Genomic DNA, 24,620 nt, shown 5'->3' on the forward strand with positions numbered 1-24,620 from the left:
TGAATATTTGGTTTCCAGACCTCCTTAAGAGTTTAACCACCAACACTTCAGTGAAAGGAGACCACATAAAATAGTGTGATCACACCTTTGTTCTCTCTCTCTGTTTTTTTGTAAAAGTAAACTTAATTCCACATACACATTAAGTAGAATTCCTTTGCAAACGCAAAGAAATGTGGTCACAAATCACTTTGGAAGAGGATTAGTCAGTAACTTGTACCTTTTGTAAGCAAAATGAATGAGGATACTATTAAAAGCTGGTGGACTGGGGCTTTCATTAATCGAATAAAATCTGCAGCTCTGTTAGCCCTCCCCATCCCCAATTCCTTAGCCTTTGTGAATAAAGCAGTGACCTGGGAGTTCTTGAGCCCGCTCCCCCACTCCTTGGAAAGGTCCTGCCAACTCTGCATTGTCCTGTTGGATTTGCAGTCAGATGTCTTATGCTGGCAGGCACTGGGCAGGCAATGAGTTCTTTCCCTGGAAGTTGGGCACAAAAAGACCGGCATGGGAGCAGCCTGTTTTGGGACAGCTGCTCTGAGACAATGCAGTAAGCAAGGCAGAAATTCCTCGGAGCAGAGGGTGACTCGTGGGAGGAGTTCAGTTTGCTAAGTATTGTCATTTGCTGAGAGTAGGTGTGTGCTCCAGAAGGAGTCTTAACCTGGAGGATCATTAACTCTTTCCGTCAGCTGGTAAGCTGCGGTGGCTCGGCAAGTTGGTCCCGGAGACTCCGGCTCAGGAAGGCCAGGGAGGAGGCGTGGAATCACTTTTTCATGGGGGACCACTTTGAGAAGGGCCAGCACGCTCTGCTCAATGAAGGAGAAGAGAATGAGATGGTAAGATTCTAGCCACATTCCCCTCTTCCCATTCCCATTCCCCAGCCTCCAGTACTGTCCCCCTGCCACACACACACACGCACACACACATACATACACGCACACACGCGTGCACAAGCACGCTCTCAGATACACTCACATGCTTCTCTGCAATTTGACTCTGGTATTATGTGAGAAAAGAGTGTCCAAGAAATCTCTCTGTCCCATAAATGTAATCTCTGACAGCAGAAATTTGCTACAATGAAAACATTGTATTCATTTTGTCAAGCAGGGAGAGAAGCACAATGCCACTTTTTGATGCATTTTTGAGCCTCACAAGTCTCGCAAATTCTGCTCAGAACTTTAATAATTTCAGCTCACCCCTAATGTTGGGAGCATGTACTCCTTGATAGGAAGAAGACGAACAGCCACGGTGAGGTAGGAGCTCAGCTGAGTCTCTGGTTGTCTTCTCTTCTCACGTATCTGTGTGCACAAAGAATGTTGGATGGGGAAAACAAAATATGAACAATGATCAGCCTACACACTTTTCTGTTTACATCTCAAATTTTGCTTGTAGGTCTCTAGTTATGGAGATTGGTTACAGACAACTTTCTGTAGTTCACTGTCTCTTTTGTTTTAGATGTGCTCTCCTCTGGGGAACTACGGGAAAATCAGAGATGAGTCTTATGTTCTTGCTGAATTTAAAGCTGTATTTCTGAATTACAATGTAATCAAGAGAGAGTTAGAAATGTGTACTCTTGGTTAATAAGGCCTTTTTGCTAATTGTGTAAGTATGGTCTTTTATGCCGGTAATGGTGTAATTAAAATGCGATACTCCCGTTCTATAATAGGATTTTATCTTCCTGGAATTAATATAGAAATAACAAACCCAAAAGATATTTATTTAAATTTTTTCTTGGTTAATTGCTTTAGCCCTGACTATTAAATTCTTTGTTCCTGAACTGGTCTTTCAAGTTTAATCTGCTTACCTGTTCCTATAGCAACAACATTTTTTGGACCTTCAAGAGTAGATCCCTTCTGCTATCAAAGCTCAAAAAATTATAAGGGAATAAAAGACACCCAAATGGACTTCTTAACCATCTCCTTACTTCTTTCAGATTGGACAGCCGAATGGCAATTATCTTAGGCCCCACGCAAACATCACTAGAACGGAGTTTCTAATGCTATGTTGGCTATCGTCCTTATTTCTCCAAAGTGTTTTCTTTGGAGAGTCAATGTTCTATTAGTCTCTATATTAAGTTGAAAATTTGACCCTCATCTGGAATGCTCTTCTCCAGAGGGCAGGGGCTCCTCCCTCACATCCTCAGACGGAAACACACCCACTCTTTTCTCATACACTCATTTCTGCTCTTTGACAATTTGCCACTCAATAGTCATGAAGAGTCATCCACTTGATAGCAGACATTCCTGGTGCTGGGGAAACGACAGTCCCTCTCTAGCCCACGCACTGCAGCGCGCGGCGATTTTGTTGGGTTCGTCTTCACAATGGCAACGCCCAGTGCATCAGGCTGTCCACTCCATGTTGGCTGCAGCTACAAGCCCAGCTCTGAGAGGGCCTTTGGTAAGGAAAAGGGGCTCTGTGTTTTCTGGCCGGAGTCGTTTGGCCAGTGGTCTCGGCGGAGGTGAGGCCATTAGTATGCAGTCTTGAGCTCTCTGTCTTGTTCTGCTTGGAGAAACCTGGCCACCTGCCTGTTGCTGTGTCTGACTCTGTCCCTTTGTAACTCATGACTCCATTCCCCATGCCCCCCTCCCCAGAGCTGTAAACTTCCAAAATTCTGAAGATCTCTTTTAATTTACTTGGTTTTGATGGAGTACAATTGACATACAATGTCATGTTAGTTTCAGGTGTACAGTATAGTGATTTGACAATACTCTACACTATGAAATGCTCACCACAGTAAGTGTGGTTACCATCTGTCAGCAGACAATGTGACTACAGTATTAGTGACTATATTCCCTATGCTGTGCTTTTCATCCTTGTAACTTTTTGCTTTTATAACTGGAAGGTTTTACTGCTTTGTCCTCTTCATCTGTTTTGCCCATTCCCTCAGTGCCCTCCCCTCTGGAAACTACTGGTTTGTTCTCTGTGTTTACGAGCCTGTTTTTGTTCATTTGTTTTATTTTATTTTTTAGATTTCACATATGAGTGAAATCATATTATATTTGTCTTCATCTGACTTCACTTAGCATAATACCTTCTAGGTCCATCCATGGTGTTATGAATGGGAAGATATCACAAAAACTATCAAGGTATCTTTAAGATATGCCGCATATTTTTATAGAGTGTTTTAATTGACCAAGTATTTTCTTGGCCACTCACTAATTTGGTTTTTACTACACTTTGTGAGATACACGCTATGATTCCCACGTTAAAGATGAAGAAATTGATGTACTGAGAATTTACTTGTCCACGGTGGCATCAGCCAATAAGTCCAGGAGCTGAGGCACCACATTAATTAAGTGGGCACCCCTTTTGTCTCTGGACCTAAACATAGCCCAGTGATACCTTTTTCAGTTCTTACCCAGGACGTTGTACTTTTAACAGAGCACACTTCCTCCCTTAAGATGACAAAGCTTCAGAGAACATCTGATCTTAGATTCCCCAGGATCTGTTTTGTTATATATAATGTATAGACTTGTATTTCCTGAATAAGGCTGTCTCCTCTGACTTGAATTTTAATCCCTCTTAGAAAGCCAAAAGAATTGTCTAGAAATGTGTCACATCAAAGTGTTTCTTGCTTTATAATATACATAATATACACAAGTGTTTCTTGCTTTATAATATACACCGTTTGGATCTTTGCAGAAGACACTCCTCCAATGATAGAAATGACTTCAAATTTCAAGAAAAAACAACATTCTAGGGTTTAGCCCTTATGTCAGATGAAGAACAGGAATATTTCCAGGCCTAAAGATGCCTGGACTGTCTTCCATTCTAGCATAGAAGAAAGAAGAACTAAAAAGCAACTCTAGGTGATATGAAAGTAATATTCTTAAGGGCACAATGAGACAGGAGTCAAGAGAAGAAAGAATTTCTTCGAAGGACAGGGAAGAAAAGGGGAGAAAGTAACCATCAGAGCAGGTTTACCCGGATGACTGCCTCATAGCCTCAAAGAGCAGACTGATTCCTAGCCAGTGCTGCAAGTGGACCAGAGGCCCGGCTCTCACTAGCCTTGGGCTAGCCACTTGCTGCTTTACCCTGTTTCCAAATCTGTCCAATAGGAGTGGTCCTTCCTACTCTACCTGTCTCACAGGGCTCTTATGAGGATCAGCGGAAATAATCTATGGGGAAGTGTTTTGAGAAATACAAAATTCTAGGTGAGTGTAAGCTGCTATTATCTCAACAAAGATAGGAAGAGTCAGGGCTTCAGAAATTAACCAATTGAATGACTACTAACCCCAAAGTGAGGTCATCTCTTCTCATTAAATAACCATAAGTAAGGACTGTATACTTTTATTCACAAGCTATAGAGATCATTTATAAATGGGGAGGAGCTGAGCTACTTTATATCCAGCCTTGTAGTGCTTACTTTGGGAAAACCTCAACTCTGCTTGGAACTAAGTTTCCTTATTTGTAGTGGGGGAGTATCAGACCATCTGGGTCTCGAATTCCTTTGAATTCTGTGGATACATATTTATGTTTTGAAATACCTTACAAATACTGAGTGCTCATTTCCTTATACCATGACTTAACAAAGTGGTTGATTGATTAACATTGTGGTTTAATTGTTTAGAACATTGCTCTCCGTATCCTTCATTACACTGTAATGAAATCATACTTCTTTCAGGGAAGGGTTTTATTCTTAGAAGTGAGACTTGTTTTTAAGAGTAATATTCCTGATTTTTTTTTCTTTCCTAGTTTCTAGCAAATAAGAAAGAAAAAAAACACCTTGATTTTTCTGATTATAAAGATAACATATGTTTACTATAAAATATTGAAATGACATAAAAATGTAAAAAATGAAATAAATGTGATTCATAAATATTCCACTCAGACATGATTAGTATTGTTGACCCCCTTCTAAAGACTTATAAAAGGCGAATACACAAAGTTCCTCTAACTCATCTAATATACAAAACTTTCTAATTTTTTTTACTGCATTTTAATATTCTTTATACTGTTGTGTTTATTTACATCTGTGTATCTGTATCATGGAAATACTACATAATGGCGTGCTACTTTCATCTCTTTCAACTCCATATTCAGTAGCCTGAAATGAATAATGTTGGGAATATTTATGCTACAGAAATCAGTACATGCTACACAGGACTTGCGTCTTGCCCCACCTGAAGGCCAATTGTTAAATATTTACCAGGTTGCCACTGAGCATTACTTCTCTAAGACTTCCCTTTTCCCCCAATACATGCCTAAATACAGTAAGCGTGTTGTATTTGGATATCATTCATTTATTTGTCCTATGCATCATGCCAAAACACAATAAAAGCAATCATAATTTATTCTAAAAAGCTTGCATACACATATTCACAAACATACTTTTTTAAACCAAAAATGGAGTCATTCCATCTATATATTTTTTAAGCTGTCCTTTTCATTTCACCTAAAAATATATCATGGCTATATTTTTCTTTTGAGAATTGTAGCTCCACATAACTATTTTAACATTTAAATTATTTTTGGCTGAACTAGGCTATATTAAGCAAATCTCTCATGTTGCACACTTAGGTTAATTCAAAATTTTTTGGCTGTGATGGACAACTTTGTACATGTAATTTCACATATTTGTCAGATTATTTCCGTAGGATAAAGTCCTAAAAATAGCACTGATGCATAAAAGGGGATGTGTGTTCTAAATTTTGATTGATACATAATGCTTAATTGCCTTTCAGAAGATTGTGCTTGTACCAATTTACACCCTGACTAGCAATCTTTTTGAGAATACTTGCTTTCTCTACCGTACTGGTCAATGTTGACATTACCAATCTTTTTAACGTGGGCTCACCTGCTATGTGAAAATGATACTTTATGGCTGTATTATTTCTGCATTTCCTTGATTTGAAATTGAGCACATCTCTATATGTTTATTGGCGCTTATGGTTTTTTGACTAGACTCTCTTAATGTTATCACTCCTGTTTTATCAACTCGTAGAATGGGTGAGTCAAACCTGTTGAATCGGGAAAAGCAAGAGAATCTCTCTTTGAACTTCCATGTCGTTTCCGAGAACAGTAAGAAGTTAGTGCTGCAATGAGCGCGTAATACGTAATAAGACGGCAGGGTGGTGTGTGGTCTTTGCCGCATCGGAAGCCCCATCGTGCCTTCAGCATGAGCAAGGGACATCTGTCCTCACCAATTATTTGGCTCCCTTTCACAGCTGATGTTGTCTTTTCTTCTCTAACACCAGGAAGCGAAAGCACCTCCCCCCACCTCAATAGCCACTTACTTATTATGCTCCGTGAGCACCTCCAAGTCGGTTGCCAATGTTAACTAGTGAACCCACAGATCTCATAGTGGGGGAATTGTGTTCAGACTGAGACATTTTGTCAGTTGAAATGTTCAGGAAGCTGGGCCACTGGCCAAGTCTAGTGTCTTTATTCTTGATTCATTGCTGCAGAACTCCCATGAAGTCAACTCATCTTTGATATAAACTCTTGAGGAGTAAGATTTAATTGCTTCTTGAGGACAGGGACCCTGCTTTGTTCACCTTTCTATGGCCTCCCCCTTTCCTTTCCCCCATTCCCAGAACTGAGCATAGTGCTTGGTGCAAACAGTCAGGGCATATTTGATGGCGTAATTCCAAGCTCCATTAACCTGTAGTTTTGCATTCTGAGAAGAATAGGGAGGCAGCAGGGCTTAAAGGGAGAAACAGTTTGAATAATCAAAAAAGAGACTTAGGAAATTTTGTGTTATTTATTTGGAATGGCCAGTCATTTTGTGAATTTATCAATTGACTCCTTTTCCCCCAAGCATAAACAAAGCTTATTCTTCGGAGTTAATTAGCCATACTACACTATTTTTCTATGAGATACTTTATGCTATCCTTTCATCCGTTCATGTATAAACTCAACAAATATTTACCAAATGCTTACTCTGTGCTAGGATTTCTCTGTGCTAACCAAGGAGGGTTTTGAGTGAATAGCAAAAAGCTTTTGTTTTTAAGGAGTTCACAGTCGAGCGGGCAGGCCTGAGTACATAATTTGTGGGGCCTAGTGCAAAATGAAAATGAGTTGCTCCTTGTTCAACAATTATTAAGAATTTCAGGATGGCTCTGGTGGAACATTGAACCGAGTTCAGGGCCCTTTTGAGAGCAGGGCCCTGGGGGATTACACAGACATGTGGCCATGTAGCTGGCCCTACAAGTGGGGGAGCCAGGGGTGCAAACACAGTGAAATTGTGATAAAACGGATGCCACTGAGGGGGTCATGCACACAGAGCTGTGGGGGCACAGAACAAGGAGCAGCACAGTCAAGGGTAGAGATGGCATTTAATTTCCCTGGAGAGGTAGGTGAGAGCCTGAACGGGAAGGACTTTATGACACTGTCATGAGTGCACATTTTATCCTTTCCAATGATTCCCAAACACTGCTCCATGAAAAAAACTGGACCAGAATCAAGTTGCGGAGTATATAAAGAAGAGATTCAGTATGCAACTGCAGCCTTGACATAGAGGAGGCTGAGTAGAGAAGGGATTTGGACGATACTTAGAAATTAGAACTGAAAAGACTTCATAACCCATAGACTGTGGGGTAAGAGAGAAGGGGTGAAAGGGGTTAGTAGGACTAAGGATGTTTTTATGGTTCCCAGTCTGTACAATGGGAGAAGATGACACAAGTGCTGAATCCCACAGGGAAAAATAGGAACAGGTGGGGAGTGGAAACGGCGACGGTAGGACTAGGAACTTTACGTATAGTAATGTATTTAATTCTCTCAGAATCCCTAAGAGGAATTATCACCTCTCTTCTGCACATGTGGGAACTGAGGTGTAGAGAGGTTAAGTAACATGACCAGGTTCATTTGGCTAAGTACATGGAAGGCTATGGCTTAAGACCCCAGTTTAAAAATAAGAGTTTACTGCCTCTTTTTTTTTTTTTAAGATTTATTTATTTATTTTAGGTGGGAATGGGCAGAGGGAGAAGGAGAGAATCTCAATCTAACTCCATGCTGAGCGCCAGCTCGATGCAGGCCGATCCCATGAGGCCAAGATCCTGACCTGCGCTGAAATCAAGAGTCAGTCACTTAACTGACTGAGCCACCCAGGCATCCTGGTTTACTGCCTCTTACTTTTGCTAAATTCTGGATGCACTGTTTTAGTTGTTAATGATGGCAAAAAGGGTGGGGTGTAATTGAAAGAAACACAACATTAGGAGAGTAGAGACCAGCATTGTTGTGTTGGTTCTGCCATTATTCATTCTTATACCCTTAAAGCAAATCACGGCCACATCTCTTTTGCTTTGGCTCATTTATAAGGTGGAAATAGTAATACCTTAGTAGTTTGAACCAGGGACCAATGCAGGTGGTTTCTTGAGGTCCTCTCCAACACACACAAGGATATGATTGCAAAAGTTTTAAAACTGGTGGATAAAATCACTATGAAATGTCTTAAGAAATTTGAGTGACACTTGATTTTTTTCAAAGCACTATGAGTTTTTAGTCAAGGAAAGGAGAACATATCTGGAGATATCAAATGGGAACTGGAAATTTATAGCAGTTGTTATGTGAATTAGTTATGGAGAAAGAGTAAATCCATTGGTAAAGATTAACCAGTGCTGAACCCTAGAGGGTCCTCAGGCCTACAGAAGACATAGAGCACAGGAACTTGACCTTCAAAAGCATTGGTACATTGGTGGTGTGTCCAGAGGAGATTCATTCCCGGGTGCCATTTTCAAGTCTTTGTCACTATTTTAAAGCTTTGTGAAGACCAGCCAGAGCGGGATTACCTACCTCCATGGCCTATAGCTATTTCTGGTTGCCTGTCATGTAAACCTTGGTGAGTTGTCTGAAACCACAGCCTGGGGAGAGATGGAAGGCAGCTCAGAACGCTGCCTCCTCAACTCTGTCCTCAGCCTAAGGCTACTCTTCTGGACAACAAGCACAGCTATGCCCTAGATGCTGCTTCAGAAATCAGAACAGAGAGGAGGCCCAGTGTGTTGCCTACTTTCCAGAGAAATATGTCCCTCAGGCTAAAACACTTTCTGATTTTGGTGGTTGCACACACAGAGCTCTGGCTGAGACTGTACGATTTTAGCATTTCCAGAATCTATTAGCATCTCAGAGCCATGGATGGAGGATTTTGAAACTCTGGTGCTCAGAGTCTCAGAATCAGTAGAGATGATACTGTGGGATCATTGTTTTGAGGCCAGTTCAAAAACGAAAGTATTCAAGAAATGAGTTTGGCTAGATAAGTGGTTACTTTTACTTACTTTTTAATGGAAAATAAGATTGATTTTTATGGCCCACCTTTACCTGAAACTTTGCTGTCTTTCAACTTGGATCTTTAGCTTGGAGACCAAGCCACCCTGTGTAGGTTTTTCCTTTAGCCAATTTCAACAAGCAATTACTTACATGCCATTTTCTCTGCTTACCCAAATGTGGTCTGCTTGTTTTCCCAGAATGCATTATGGACATTCTCTGCCAGAGACATGTCTCCACCTTGATACTTGGCCATCTGTGTCCCGCCCATGCACCAGAATCCATCTCAAATCCGATTCCCTTCCTTAAAGCCATTGGGGAGCCCCTGGGTCACACTTTATCACTTCCTTGTCTGGAATAGATTTGAATGCCTATATTGGCAATTGTCACTAGGTTTTATAGTAGAGTCGTGTGTTTATCCTTTTCCCCCAAACGTTTGTGAATTGTTATCAGCAGGGACGGGGTCTTATTTCATGTCTGTGTCTTATATGCAACACTGAAATTACTTAACATGTTTCGGATAAGGAGAACTGAAGATGTTTGTGCACATCTTACGGGAATTTTTATCTTCTTTGCGAGCTCTTGAGTGGTCAATGCCAATTTTACAAAAGAAAGCACTCAAAAATTATATAATTTGTCCAAGTCTGGAAGCTAAGAAGCAGCAAAGACAAATCTGGAACCTAGGCAGCTGGACTCCAAAACTTCTACTCTGCTCTACCATTACCACCACCACTACTATTACTGCTATTACTGCTACTGCCACCACCACCACTCCCACCACCACTCCCACCTCTACTGTGACCACGTCAACAACTGCTAAATAAGCCCAAGACCGTGTTACTTCAGCAGCTACTTTATACTTTGAACTCATTTTAAGCTTGTGAGAGACCAAACCTCCAGGTCTGTTTTTACAAAAGTCACAGCTCTCTGATCTTTTGGACATAGAAGGAAACAAGGGCACAGGTGCTGGAATCAGATCAGCCATTGGTGCGTGCCAGCATTACGGAAGTGGTCTTTTCTCGTGCTCTCAGCCCTCTCCCTGCAGTGGCCTCCTTGGCTTGTCACTCAGTGCTGAGCTTCTAGTAGAAGTAGAGAAGGTTACCTCTTGTCCTCATTCTACTTAGTCTTGGACAGTCCCTTTGTGTCCGGGCTTAGAAGAGTGGGAGCGGTGCTTTATTTGATATTCCTGTTCGTCCTCTGCATGGCGTCTATCTCAGTCTTTTATCTGAAGTTGGCTTCAGATGGCAGTTTCCTGCCCTCCCCTAAGTTACCTTGGCTTGATTTTGTAGAATCAGGTCTTTAGGATGGTAGGTTGTAGAAGGTATTTGCTTCTATCCTTCATCCAGCATCAATTGATTTTTGCTTTCATCCTGGTAGAGGATTTCCTACTTTGAAGTAATTGACCTGTGTTCATTGGGCCATAATGGTTTCAGTTGCAAACTTTACATGGGGCCCTCTGGTAACTGAGGACATTACATATCCTCAGGTATTGTACCAGTGGAAAAAAAATCGCCCTTCTTTTAATAGTCTCAGCAAAATACTCATTTTGTTTTCTACCTGGCTCTGATTAGATCATCTCCCCCCTCTTTTTTTTTTTTTTTAAAGATTTTATTTATTTGAGAGAGAGAGAGCACAAGCAGGGGGAACAGCAGAGGGAGAGGGAGAAGCAGGCTCTGAGCAGGGAGCCCAATGTGGGGCTCGAGCCCAGGACCCTGGGATCATGACCTGAGCTAAAGGCATATGCTTAACTGACTGAGCCACCCAGGTGCCCTGATCATTTCCCTTTTCAAACTTATTAGTGCAGCCGGAAGGATACCAAGCTCTTAGCCACACGTCCACATCTGGAGTTGGGGTCAGAATTAGCTCTACGTGAAACACAGCTGACGGAGAGGAACTGGCTTGTGTGACAGAAAAAAGTGAGTGAGATAAATGGGGATTGAGTGGTCTCAACAAAAAAATATAAATGGATAAACAGAATGTCCAAACTGATGGTCAATAAATAATAGTTTAATTGACCTCCTGAACAGATAGTGTTTAAAGTGGTCAGGTCCCCCACGTGATTTTTTTTTTTTTTTTTTTTGCTAGAGAGAATATAAAATTTAGAGCTTTCCTACTGGTATTTTAGATATCTGAGAAGAAGTTAGAAAAGGGCTTTTAAAACATACATATTTATTTTTCAGATGTTTAAAGTGAAACATATTCGATGATTAAAGTGTGTGATACAGGGGAGCCTGGGTCGCTCAGTTGGTTAAGCGGTCAACTCTCGATTTCGGCTCAGGTCATGATCTCAGGGTCCTGGGATCGAGCCTCTGGTGAGGCTCCCTGCTCAGTGGCTAGTCTGCTTGGGATTTCTCTCTCCCTCTCTCTCTCTGTCCTTCCCCTGCCTTTTGAGTGTTTGCATACACGTGTACTCTCTCTCTCTCAAATAAAGAAATAAATCTTAAAAGAATAAAATAGAATGTGCTCAACACAGATGTAAAAGAAGAATCACGATGATTCCATCACCCAAGGCAAATGTCGTTAGTATTTTATCTGATACATTTATCTTCCAGTCTTTTTTGTTTGTGCCTCATCTTTTTTCAATTAAATTTGAAATGGTACTGTATACTTTTATGTAGTCTCTCTTCACTTAATATTATTACATATATCTTTCCTCATATTATTAAAATACTTAATAATTATTTTAATGCCTATATAATATTTAATAATTACCCTAGTCTTTTATTCAAAGATTGTTTTCTATTTGCTACTACTATTAATATTACAGTGAATGTCTCTACATGCAAGTCTTTTTTCTGTGTTTTGCATAAGTTAGCAGGATTACTTTTTTTTTTAAGACTGAGAGTCTTTCTTAGTGGTCTAAAATCATACCCTTTGGAGGTGTGCACATACTTTCAAAAGCGCCCTCAGCAGTAGAGATCTAGGCTTATAAGGAATTGCCAGGATGAGATCTGCTTCTGATGTTCAGAAAGGCTGTGTTTGCCACTGTCTATCCCAGAGAACTACTAGGAAGTTGCAAAGCTTCTATGTATGTAATGGCTTTTCAGGCAGGAAGCATCAAGTGCATATAAAGGGTCAGTTCTAACCATAGCAGACGACGGGGCTCTAGTAACAAACTGCGGGGACTTCATATTTCATTTCAGAAAATTTCCCATGTAGCTTCCTCCTGCTGTTTCCACTGTAGGAGTAATAAATAAAAGCTAGAATTCTTATTATTTTGGTAGCAAATTCTATCCCCTGTGGTCACAGTTAGAGTATCTGTTCTTTAATAAAGGCCTGATTGTGGGGGCCTTCAACCTTATGGGGAGAAAAATCTAATCATCTTCCTTCTGAACTTTTACACAAGCTCCCAGAACAGGAAAACAATTTTGTTTTTGATTTTTAACATTACTGAACTAATTGCCTACAGAGTATCCCAATTGAAAAATAGCCAAATAATATACAAATAAAAGTGGAGTATTTCATTACCCCAAGGGAGGATATGCTTTTCTATTTAATTTTTAATGATTTATTGATTAACTACTCACCACTATATCTTCAATGTTTAGAAAAATTATACATACACAATTTATATTTTTGGGGTAAATGAATGAATGATGGGTGAATTTAGCTAGTTACAGTTACATTCTAAAACTGTATGCAATAGCATACAGTTCTAAAGGCAAACAAGGATTAGAATTCAGAGAAAGAGGCTTGATTTACCATACTTCACTTAACCTATTACATAGAATCAACTTTCCAGCAGCCCAAACTTTGTCTGACTTTCTCCTGCTCATTATCTCACCCATCCAAGCTTTCCTTAAATGCCCTCAGAAAAGGAAACTTACCGTAAGACAAGTCATTTCCTTGCGAGACAGAGTGACTATTATAAAGACTCTTCCTATGTTGAACTGAAATATGGTTCCACCAACCTGAATGCATTAGTCCTACTTCTTTCGCCTTTTGGGGCCACCTGTCAAAAATCAACTTCCTTTTCTCAGGCATTTAAAAATCGTTCCTACATGTCCCCCATCTTCGTTCCTCCTGGCATCTCTTCTCCAACCTAAACACACTCAGTTTCTTCAGCCACCCTTCATGTGGCATAGTTAACATTTCTTGACTACTTACTACATCCTATGCCCGTTGCTGAGCATTTCCATGTAATACGTTATTCACAGTAACCTCGTTGGGTAGATACTATCACTGTAAGCGCAGATCAAATGTTCCCGTTGTTTCTTTGTGGCAGGGGTCCACAAACTATTGACTGTGGCTGACATCTGGCTCACTGACTTCTCTGAAAATAAAATTTTGTTGGAAAACAGCCTCCTGCATTTGTTTACAGATGGTCTCTGGTTGCTGTTGTACTACGATGACAGAACTGAATGGGTGTTGGAGAGACCATGTGGCTCACAAGACTGAAAATATTTTCTATCTGGTACTTTACAGAAGAAGTTTGCGGATCCTACCCTTTCCCCTCTGAACTTTCTTTTTTCCCCTGATCTTATTTAAAAAAAACAAAACAAAACAAACCTTTTCTTTATTGCCATAGTAAAATGTTACTTGTTAGGGTTGTCCAAGTTTTGCATCCACCAGTGATGGTTTAGAAGAGTTCTGGAAGGGATTGGGCTGGGTGGTGTTTAAGGATTTGACTGGCTGCCAGCGTGGATAGTAGATACTTACAAACTGCTGTGGTGGAAAGCGCCCAGTTTGGAAGCCTGTGTTCTTTCTAATCTGGATTCTTCCGTGAACTGTTCATTTCATGTGAGGCGTTTCCCCTTGCCTGGCCTCTGGTGTTGTCCATCTCTAAATAGACCTAGATCTGTAGGATCTGTCTGTTGTACTTACATACCTATCTTCATTTTGAGGTTGCCCAGACCCTTACTTAGCAGCACGAACATTGGTGTCCAGATGTATAAGAAGCTTCCCCTGTTGGAAATAGTACAGCCATGGATAACCAAGAGCCAGTGGATCCCTAGATTCCCCAAATCATGGAATTTCAGGTAGAGAAAAACACTCAAAGATAATCTAGTCCAACACATTTCACTTTTTAAAAGTTTTTTTTTTGTAAAGATAATTGTAGATTCACATTCAGTTGCAAGAAATAATACACAGAGATTGTATGCTTTATCCATTTTCCTCCATTGGTAATATCCTGCAAAACTATAGTAAAATATAGCAATCAGGGAATTCACGCTGATAGGTCAAGGTACACAACATTTTCATCATCACAACTATCCTTCATTTTGCCTTTTTATAGCTACATCCATTTCTTTCCCATCCATCCCTGCTGCGTAAGTCCCAGCAAGCACTATTCTGCTTTCTGTTAATTTTCTCATTTCGGGAATGTTACATACATAAGATCATATGGTATGTGAACTTTGGTATTGACTTTTACTCAGCATAATTCCCTGGAGATTGATCTAAGTTGTGGTGTGAATCAATACTTCATTCCTTTTTATTGCTGAGTAGTTTTCCATGATATTTCATGGTGCCATGGTTTATGTAAACCATTCATCCACTGAAAGACATGGTAGTTGTTGCCAGTGTTTGGCTATTATGAATAAAATTGCTGTAAACATTTGTGAATAGGTTTTTATGTAAACATAGGTTTTTATCTTTCTGGGATAAATGCTCAGGAGGGCAATTGCCAGGTTGCATGGTAGTTACGTTTAGTTTTTAAGGAAACCACCAAACTGTTTTCCAGTGTGGTGGTACTATTTGCATTCCCACCGGCAATGTATGAGTGATCCTGGTTCTCCAAATCCTCACCAGCACTTGCTGTTTTCACTATTTTTTATCTTAGCTATTCTGACCTTTGATCTCTAACCATTCTCTATATAGCTATATAGTAATATCTCATTGTGGTTTCAATTTGAATTTTCTTAATAGCTAATGAGTTTGAATATCTTTTTGTCTTCTTATTTGGCATGTGTATTTTCATGTCTTTTGGGAATTATCTGATCGAATTGTTTGGTATTTTATTGTTGAGATTTGAGAGTACTTCATGTATTCTAGATACTTGTTCTTTATCGAATATGTGGTTTCAAATGTGTTTGTAATGGGGATGTCCAATTGTCCCAGCACTATCTGTTGAAAAAGCTGTTTTTTGTTGTTGTTGTTGTTGTTGTTGTTGTTGTTGTTGTTGAACTGCTTTGGCACATTTGTCAAAAATCAGTTGGGCAGAGTTATATAGGTCTATTTCTTGGTTTTTATTCTGTTCCATTGACCTATGTGCCAGTGCTATACAGTCTTGATTAAGGAAGTATATAATAATTCTTGAAATAGTGTAGACTTATTGCTTCCACTTCATCCTATTTTTTCAAAATTATTTTAGCTGATATAGTTCATTTGCTTTTCTATATAAATTTTAGAATAATTTTGTTTATATCTACAAAAAATCTCATTGAGATTTTGATAGGAATTGTGTTAAATCTATATATTAATTTGGGGAGAATGAAAATCTTTGCTAGGTTAAGTTTTCTACAACATGAACATGGTATATCTCTCCATTTATTTAGAATCTTTGATTTCTCTTATCAGCATTTTGTAGTTTTCAAAATGCAAGTCCTGTATGTGTTTTGTTAGATTTACACCTAAGTATTTCATTTTTTAAGAGATTGTAAATGGTCTTGTATTTTAAGTTTTGGTGTTCAGTGTTCATTACCAGGTTATAGAAATACAATTAATTGATTTTTATATGTTTATCTTGCATCTTATGACCATGATTAACTCACTTATTAGTTCTAGGAGGTTTTTGTTTCTTGTTTTTTTTTTTTTTTTTTGTAGATTCCTTGGGATTTTCTATATAAAAATATGTCACATGCAAGTAGGAACAGTTTTAAATCTGTATGCTGTTTGTTTCTTTTTCTTGTCTAGCTACAACTCCAGTGCTTTGTTGAATTAAGAGCAGTGAGAGTAGACATCCTCATCTTGTTCCTAATCTCACTGGGAAAATATTCACTGTTTCATCATTAAATGTAATGGTACCTGTATGGTTTTAAAGATGCTCTTTATCAAGTTGAGGAAGTTCATTTTCATTCCTATTTCCCTAAGAATTTTTATCACGAATGTGTATGAAATTTTGTCAAAAGTTTTCTTCTGTGTCAATTGATATGATCATGTGACTTTTAAATTAAAAAACATTTCTTTAGTCTGTTAACATGGTGAATTACATTGATTTTTGAGTGTTAAAGGAGCTTCCTATCCTTGGAATGAATCTTACTTGGTAATGGTTTATAATTCTTTGACCATAGTGCTGAATTCCATTTGTTAATATTTTGTTGTAGATTTTTGCTTCTATGTTCCTGAAGAAGATTGGTCTACAGTTCTTTTATTTTCTTTCCCCTTCCTTCCTTCCCTTCTTTCCCTTCCTTCCCTTCCTTCCCTTCTTTTCTTTCTCCTTCCCTCCCTTCCTTCCTCCCTCATTTATTAAGCACTTACTATGTGTGGGGCCCTGTGCAAGCTATTAGGTATACAAAGAAGAGCCTTAGGGCTCAATATCTGGTGGAAGATAGACTTCAGTAGCCTAGTGCTATGACAGCAGATTGTACAAGTTTCTGTGAGAGCAAAGAAGAAGCTACAGCCAATTCCTGGATGACTTCAGTGTAAAAGTGCCAATTGAAAAGCATCTACATGCATGAATAGGAGTTTACCATCAAGCCCAGTTAGGGTGAAGCACATTCCAAGTCAAGGAGACACAAAGTACAAAAGTACTGAGATGTAAAGGAGCAAAGCACATTCCATTCGGAGAACTGAATGTAGCTTGGCAAAGCCGGTGTGCAGGGTGTATGTGTGTGTGCTGGAGTGGGACGCGGAGAACAGAGAGCTGAGGCTGAAAAGATAGTGTGGGGTGGATTAGGAAGAACTCTGCATGCCACTCTAAAGGAATTTAAGTGTTTTAAGTAGGTAACCAACCATACTGGTTTGCCTGGACTTTCTGGGCATTAAGCACTAAAGGTCACATCTTGAGAAATCCTTCAGTGTTGGCCAAACTGGAATGGTTGGTCACTCTAACAAAAAATTGAAATCAGATGCCTGCATTAGAAAGGTAACTCTGTAGCAATGTGCACAACAGTGTAGAAAGAAGTGAAACTAGGACATGATGGCTCTTGCAGTGATTCTAGTGTGAGCACTGGTTGAGCTGATAAGGCAGGAGTACCAGGGATGGAGGACAGGAGACCAATTTGAGAAATATCTAGGGGACATGATCACTAGACCTTGGACTAATTAGATGTTAAGGGGGAAGGAGAATATTAAAGGGAATTCCTAGATTTCTGAGTCATGTAACTGGATGTATAGTGATGGTGGCGGTGATAATGTAGGGAGAGAGGAGTCTGTGGTTAATAAGTTCATTAAACTTATGATTAGTTCTGACTGAGGAGGCATCATAGAGAGAGTTTTATATGAATGGTGTTTTTAAATTGCTAGGATTTTGTTTTCCCCCTGGGAGAGGGAACAATGAGGTTGGGGGAGGCATTTACAAAACAAAAACAAAAAACCTGTTTGAATTAAGTTATACTAGTGAGTAAGATAAGATATTTCTTTTGTTTTGTTTTGTTTTGTTTTGTTTTGTTCCAATATAGTTAACATACAGTGTTATATTAGTTTCAGGTGCACAACATAGCAATTCAACAATTCTATTCACTACTCAGTGCTCATTGTGATGAGTGTACTCTTAATCCCCTTCACCTATTTCCCCATCCCCCACCCCACCTCCCCTCTGGTAACCATCAGTTTGTTCTCTATAGTCAAGAGCCTGTATTTTGGTCCATCTCTTTTTTTTTCTTTTTTAATTTCCACATCTTCACCAACACTTGTTGTTTCTTGTATTGTTAATTTGAGCCATTCTGACAGGTGTGAGGTGATATCTCATTGTGGTTTTCATTTGCATTCCCCTGATAATGAATGATGTTGAGCATTTTTTTTCATTTCCATTGGCCATCTGGATGTCTTCTTTGATACCAACCATGTTTTTAAAATCCCATCATTCTCTAGTTCTGTCATTTTCTTCCTTTGTGAACAGTAAAATCCCTACTAGTTTTTCTGTTCTGAAGCTATGGCCTTCTGCCAAGGGACACACTTAGTTTCTCATCTTCTAGCTATTTTCAGACACAGCTATTATCGCCGGGTACGACCAAGCTGTAGATCTTCACTGCCAGTTCACTACTCCGTCCGTGACTCTCATATGCTGTTTTTGTTTGTTTATAGCTCCTTCTCTGTTTAGCCCTTGTTTCCTGAAAACTAAAACTTTGAGAGGTTTATTTTTTTCTTAGATTCATTTTTAAGTTTTTGTTAAAGTTCCAGTCAATTAACATACAGGGTACTATTAGTTTCCTGTGTAAACTATAGTGATTCCTCACTTCCATACAACGCTCAGAATCTTCCAATACTGGAGATTTGACAGTCCTAAGATCATCACACTTCCCACAGGCCATTTCATAGATTTTGAGACAAAATAGAAGACTGTGAAGAAGATAAGATATTTCTAGGAACGGTGATAGGTACAGGATATACTCAGTTTAGGTGCAGTTTTGCCTGATATGACTCTGATTAGACTGAGGGAAATAAGAAAAGGCAAACGCATTGTTTTGCTATAAATATAGGATAAGGCAAGACTACCCAACTGGTGTGCCATGAATGGGGTGCTAGAGATGGATTTCAGAGGTTCTTACAGGAATGTTGAGATATTGATCCCCTCTCATTTTAGGCAGCCTCATCTATTTATGTGATCGGCACTGTGCAAATATTGTCATTTACTATGGGTGCCATTATGTGGAAAAGATGTGGAAGTACTGTGCCAAGGAAATCCCTTCTCCTGTTGGGGTTAGAGTTAAAACTTAAATCGACTGAAAAAATACACTTCAGTTTTTACTAGAATGCAAAATGACAAAACAAAAATTAAGTTTTCATTTCTTTCTGCCTCATAGACTTAATTTTTTCCCAGCTTTTTTGAGATGTAATTACATGTAACATTGTGTAAGATTAAGGTGTACAATGCAATGATTTGATATACGTAGATATTGTGAAATGATTAAGTTCTTTATGAACAAAAACTTTGGATTTTTTTCACCGTTCCTTTGTGGGACAAATGTTATTATTTCTAAAAATATGTATACCCATCAAAATAAAAGCAACTGAAGATTGACCATTTGTCTGCTGTCTTTGAAATAGTGTTAGTATTTGAACTCTTGCAGAATGACTGGCCCTTTAATAAGTCATTATTATGAAATAGGGAAAGAGTTTAATTAAAAAAGAACCAGCGAAAGTACACTGATGCTCATAGAAGAGTGTGACATTTCTTCTTTTTTATTGTAAAATATATTCTTATATATCTATATAAAAGTGCACAAATATTTTTGTACAAATCAATGGATAATTGTAAGGTGAACATTTATTAACCATAGTCCAGGTTAAGAAATAGAATAATGCCTAACCAGGTTGGGAAAACCAGTTGTAGGGGACATTAATGTGATGTTGTGAAATTTGACTATGGTTTGGGTTTGAGTTGAGATAAAAGCTCACTGACCTGGAAAAAATGGAGGCCAGTGAACAAAAAACCACACTGTAAGAGAGCATTTACGGTATGGGTTCATTTTGGTAGAAGAAACAACATATATTCAGTAAGTTGTTAATTGTGTTAATCTCTGGGTTGTGGGAATGTCGAGTTTTTATTTGTATTTTTATCTTCTGAATGTGTATGTATTGCTTCTGTAATAATAAAAACATAGCACTTCCCCCAAGATGATGTCATAAATATCTGGCCCAGTATTTAATGCTCTGAATTACCCTATATCACTTGGGTGTGGCATTCTGGGATATTTGAAAAAGGTAGAAATTCTGGTCCCCCTTATGCCCCACTCTTCTCCCAAACAATTTTCCATTCTTATCAAGTTACTCATTTCCCCGTTACCTACCATAATTTTACCTTTTGCCACGTCTGTCCATTTGCTTGAAATTCTTCAGCATATTAGGAGGTCCCTCTTCCGTCAGCCACATGCAGAATCATGCGTCATTGCTTGACGGTGACATTTTACTAAACAATGAGAAACCTTCCCCAAGGCTGTGCTCACTTCTGAATGCCAGTTACGGAAATGAATCTGGTTGTCTTGTCACCCTGGGAAATTCTGATGCTCAGTTGATGAATATGGCACAGTGGCCGGGGAGTCACACTGTGATATGGTAGCTCCCATTCTCGGGGTCAAACTTGGGGGTGGGCATGTAGCATGCTCCCTCTTCTAGAAGGCTATCTGATAGTTCTCCAGCAGGTGGTCTGCACAAACTGTTGGCACCACTTTGCACAAATGGTACATCAGAAACCATCTTCTATATTTCCTTAAAATAATGATGAAGCTTGAGTGAAGATCAGGCAGGCATCTCCATGGAAAGGATTTATGATGTGTACCCCCGAGAGACTGCAAGCTGTCACAGAGTTGGTGTTAGGAAAGTTCTTGTTACAATAACTACAGATCTCAAAATTTAGAGAGATTCAAGAGATCATGTAATCCAACCCCCTTTCTGACTGATGGAGAAACGGAGGCCCAGAGAGGGGAAAGGATTGTTTCATAGGACCACAATTCAGACTTGAACCCCATCTTCAAACCAATATTTTTTTTCCTATACTAGTGGTTGCAAAATTATGGGGTATGACTCTTGATAAGTGTTAAAGTTATTGCTTTGGGTTCAAGGCCAGTCATGCCCAACAAGCATTGGTAGAACCGTCAGAAGCAAAAGTAGAATTCAGTCATTTGAGAGTGTGTGGCAGTTTTTGAAATGTCATATAAATGTGCAAAGAAAAGATACAGCCAATTTAATAATAATAATAATAATTAATAATAATAATAATAATAATAATAAACCCATAAGATCATTGCCTGAGTCAGAAGAGAGAACGTTGCTAGCACTCCAGAGGTTCTCCTGGGTCCTGCCCCAACTATGACCCATCTCTGCTGTCTGCCTCCACTCCATGCAGACGGGACCTCTCACCTGGCTTGTATAATTATTATTTTCCTGCCTTTAACAATATTTTTTCCAACTATGTATGCATCCCATAACAATACTTTTGAGGTTTCTGTGATTAAAATCACACGGATTATATTCTTTTGTGTTTTGCTGCTTCTGCTTATTATCTGGTGAGATGTATGTTACTGCACAAAATTATAGTTTATTTGCATTGTGTCAGAGTATATCCTTGTAAAACTATACTTTCTAAAATGACAATTCTATTGTTGATGGACTCTTGGATTGTTTCCAGATTTGAATTTTTCTTGTTTATGTCTCCTGGTACCCAGGTACACAAGTTTCTGTAGAGAAGATTCAAGTAGAACGGCTGAATCACACCATGTGTGCATCTTAGCTTCACTGTATAATGCCAAAGTGCTTTCCAAAGTGGTCTTGATAATTATCTCTCACCAGCAATGCTAAGAAAGGATTCCTCTTTCTAAAAACGGGGTGGCCATTGTTCTAGCGCATGCTTTCAACTCACTTCCACCCTGGGGAAAAGATTTCCAGCCCTCTCAATGACAGAGCATGGTAATATAGTACTTTTCAAAATGATTTTTATCTACACAGGGCCTGTTTAGGCACAAACTTGTAATGGAAATCAGTATACTGATATTGATTTTATGTTGTTTGTACAGGTAGAAATGGAGTTGTTCTGGTTGAAAGGGTAGCGTTTGGTGCGTGTTGTGTGTGCTAAGTGGGAGGGAGCTCAGAGTATTCCTGCTGGGCCCCAGCCTAATGTCTGGCGCCTGGTGTAATTATTAGTAGAGTTGTCTGAAAATGGAACAGCCTTCCCCAGGAAGTACAGTTTGCTTCATTGGAGGTGTGGGAGTTTCACATTGTGAAAGAAATACAGGCTCGTCTCTGATCTTTCTCTCTCTCAGAGTTCATGACAGCATATTCTCCCTCTTTTATTTTCTAAAATCCTATGGTAAGTAACAAATAATCATACCTGGGGAGAAAGACAACTAATAATACTTAGGAATACAATTTATTGTTGGGATAAATTCTCTATCAGTCAAAAAGTAGGAGGCTGACTTTGGAAGGAGATCATTGCTTTTCCTCTGCTGTCTCTCTATGTGCCTTTATCTGAGAATTCTCTTAAGATCTCAGCTTTTGGGGTGCCTGGTGGCTGAGTCAGTGAAGCGTCTGACTCTTGGTTTCTGCTCAGGTCATGATCTCATGGGTCATGAGATTGAGCCCTGTGTTGGGCTCCGCGCTCAGCAGGGAGTCTTCTTGAAGATTCTCTCCCTCTGCCCCTCCTCCCACTCACTCTCTCTCTCTCAAATAAATAAATTAATCTTAAAAAAAAGTCTCAAAAAAAAATCTCAGCTTTCTTCCTTGAGAAGTGATGTTTGGCTGGATGTTTGCTATGATTCATCAGGTGCTAATAGTCAATGATTACCATTTTTGGCCTCTCTGTTTACCAGTCTGATAATATTGCCATCTAGGGAATTACCATATAATTGGAGCCATTGGTGCACTCAAACAATATCTGTGGGCCTACTGTGTGCTGGGAATTGTTCTACTTTGTGCCAGGGATTCAGCAATGGACAGGATAGGCCAAAGCTCTGCCCTTGCGGAACTTACATGCTTGGAACAGATCACACAAAAATAAACAAATAAAAATATCAGATGGAGATAACAGCTTGTAGAGGTTTAAAATAGGATGATGTGCTAGAGAGTGGTGGGTGGCTTCCTGAGACCCTGTGGCCAAGGAAGACGAGATCTCAATGATAAGGAGGGGCCAGACATGTCAGGGCATCCCTCAGGGTTTAATAATTAATCTTAAGTCTAATTGCCCTCCTAGTAACAACAGCCTATATTTGAATAATTCTTCTACCACTGTTATTCCATTTCATTGTCATAACAGTTTTGTGAACATTAGTGTTCTTAACTTTTAGATGGGGTAATGACTTCCGGATGATAAAATTAGTAAACAGCAAGACCAAAATCAGTCTTAAAGCCGAGTGTTTGGCCTTTAAATGTGGGCTTTTCCCCTGTCCTGCCCAGCCTTGGGTCTTTATCCTCTTCAGTGAGTAGGCTGCCCAGACAAGCCAGTAGTCCCACATACTGACCTGTTTGTACTTCATCTTACGTCACTTAGACATCATTAGAAGAGAAGTTTTAATTTCAGCCCATGCGAGAACCTAGAAAATACCTCTTGCCCAAGAACACCGGACCAATAGGTTAGGATGTTGCTGGCAGAAACCATCGTCTGGTTGCTGGGTGGAGTCCCTCTTGCTTATTTCCTCTCCCTCTGCAGTTTGAGCTCGTGAAAACCTGTTTAAGGGGAACCTAAGAACTTGTCTGGGCAGCACCTCCACTAGCTCAAACGTGAGCAATTAGAAAGAGTTCACACCGCGTCCCCCGTGACACTTGCCAGATGAGGATGTCAGAGAGCCGAGGATGGAATGTATTCAGGAGAGGCAGGCAGGGGCGGGGAAGGAAACAGTTTTAAGTAAGAAGGACCTGGCTCTGTTATCTACCAGCAGTGTGACTAAAGGTATATTCTTTAACTCTTTTGAACTCTACCTTCCTTATTTCTTGCCCACGGCTGATATTAACTTCCTTATAGAGTTGTGAGGATTAAATCAGAATGTGGAAAAAATAAATATTTAGGGTGACAAGGACATACCAGAAGTTTTTTACATGAACTGATAGTTCATGAGCTTCAGCCAAGCTAGATGGACAATTATTCACAGGGCAGGGTATTACCACCCTGTCTGCCACTGATGGGTGGGACAGTTTGCTTTTCACACAGCCAACTGGTATGACAAAGAGGAGTTTCCCCAAGCTGGCAGCATCCTGGGCAGAGAAGAAATTCTGCTTAGTCAGATGACGCTGAAGTCCCACACACATCTCTTCTTCCTGTTCCCATAATCGGACTGCTGCCTAGCTAGAAAGTCCATAGGCAGTGGCCTCTGCCCCTGACTTTGCCTTGGGCCCCAGTTTTAGGGAAGCCGTGAGAGGTCCACTTGCTGGGTGTGGAGCGGGAAAGATGGAGGTGTAGATTTTAAGGGGTCAGCAACTTTTGGCCACTGGCTAGCTGGAGTAGAATACACATCCCTGAATCCCAAAGTCCCTCCCAAAAGTGCGTTATCTGGCCTGACATGACTGGGTTAATTGTAACACCACAGTACACTGACCTTCTGCCTTAAACTGACATTTTGTCCTGAAATACACCTCCATGTTTTCAGACTCCACACCTTTGCTCCGGGCTACTTCCTCCAATTGGAGTGACTTTTCTTCTACCCTCGTTTCCTGACTCTTGAAATTCCAATCCTCTCCAAGTCTACCTCCAGGAATGAGGCTCCTGGAAAGCGTTCCTAATTATTATCTCAGTTGGACATCCTCATCTCTTTGAACCTAACAGCATTTTTCTTCCAGTGTTTTTCAGATGACTCTTAATATTTTCTGCCCAGAATTATATTTTAATTAATTAATTA

At 39.7% G+C, this 24,620-nt stretch overlaps 1 protein-coding gene across 1 annotated transcript in view; it reads left to right on the plus strand.

Moving 5' to 3' along the window:
* Positions 1-482: 482 nt before the first annotated feature.
* The window catches only part of ATP13A4 (ATPase 13A4), a 129,679-nt gene continuing 105,541 nt past the window's right edge, over positions 483-24,620 (plus strand). Inside the window, exon 1 of the mRNA XM_034671400.1 lies at positions 483-830. Within this exon, the coding sequence (XP_034527291.1) occupies positions 768-830 (63 nt within the window). The 5' untranslated portion in view covers positions 483-767. The remainder of the gene's footprint in view (positions 831-24,620) is intronic.

The sequence above is a fragment of the Ailuropoda melanoleuca genome, chromosome 1 (assembly GCF_002007445.2).
Source record: "Ailuropoda melanoleuca isolate Jingjing chromosome 1, ASM200744v2, whole genome shotgun sequence".
Lineage (NCBI taxonomy): Eukaryota > Metazoa > Chordata > Mammalia > Carnivora > Ursidae > Ailuropoda > Ailuropoda melanoleuca.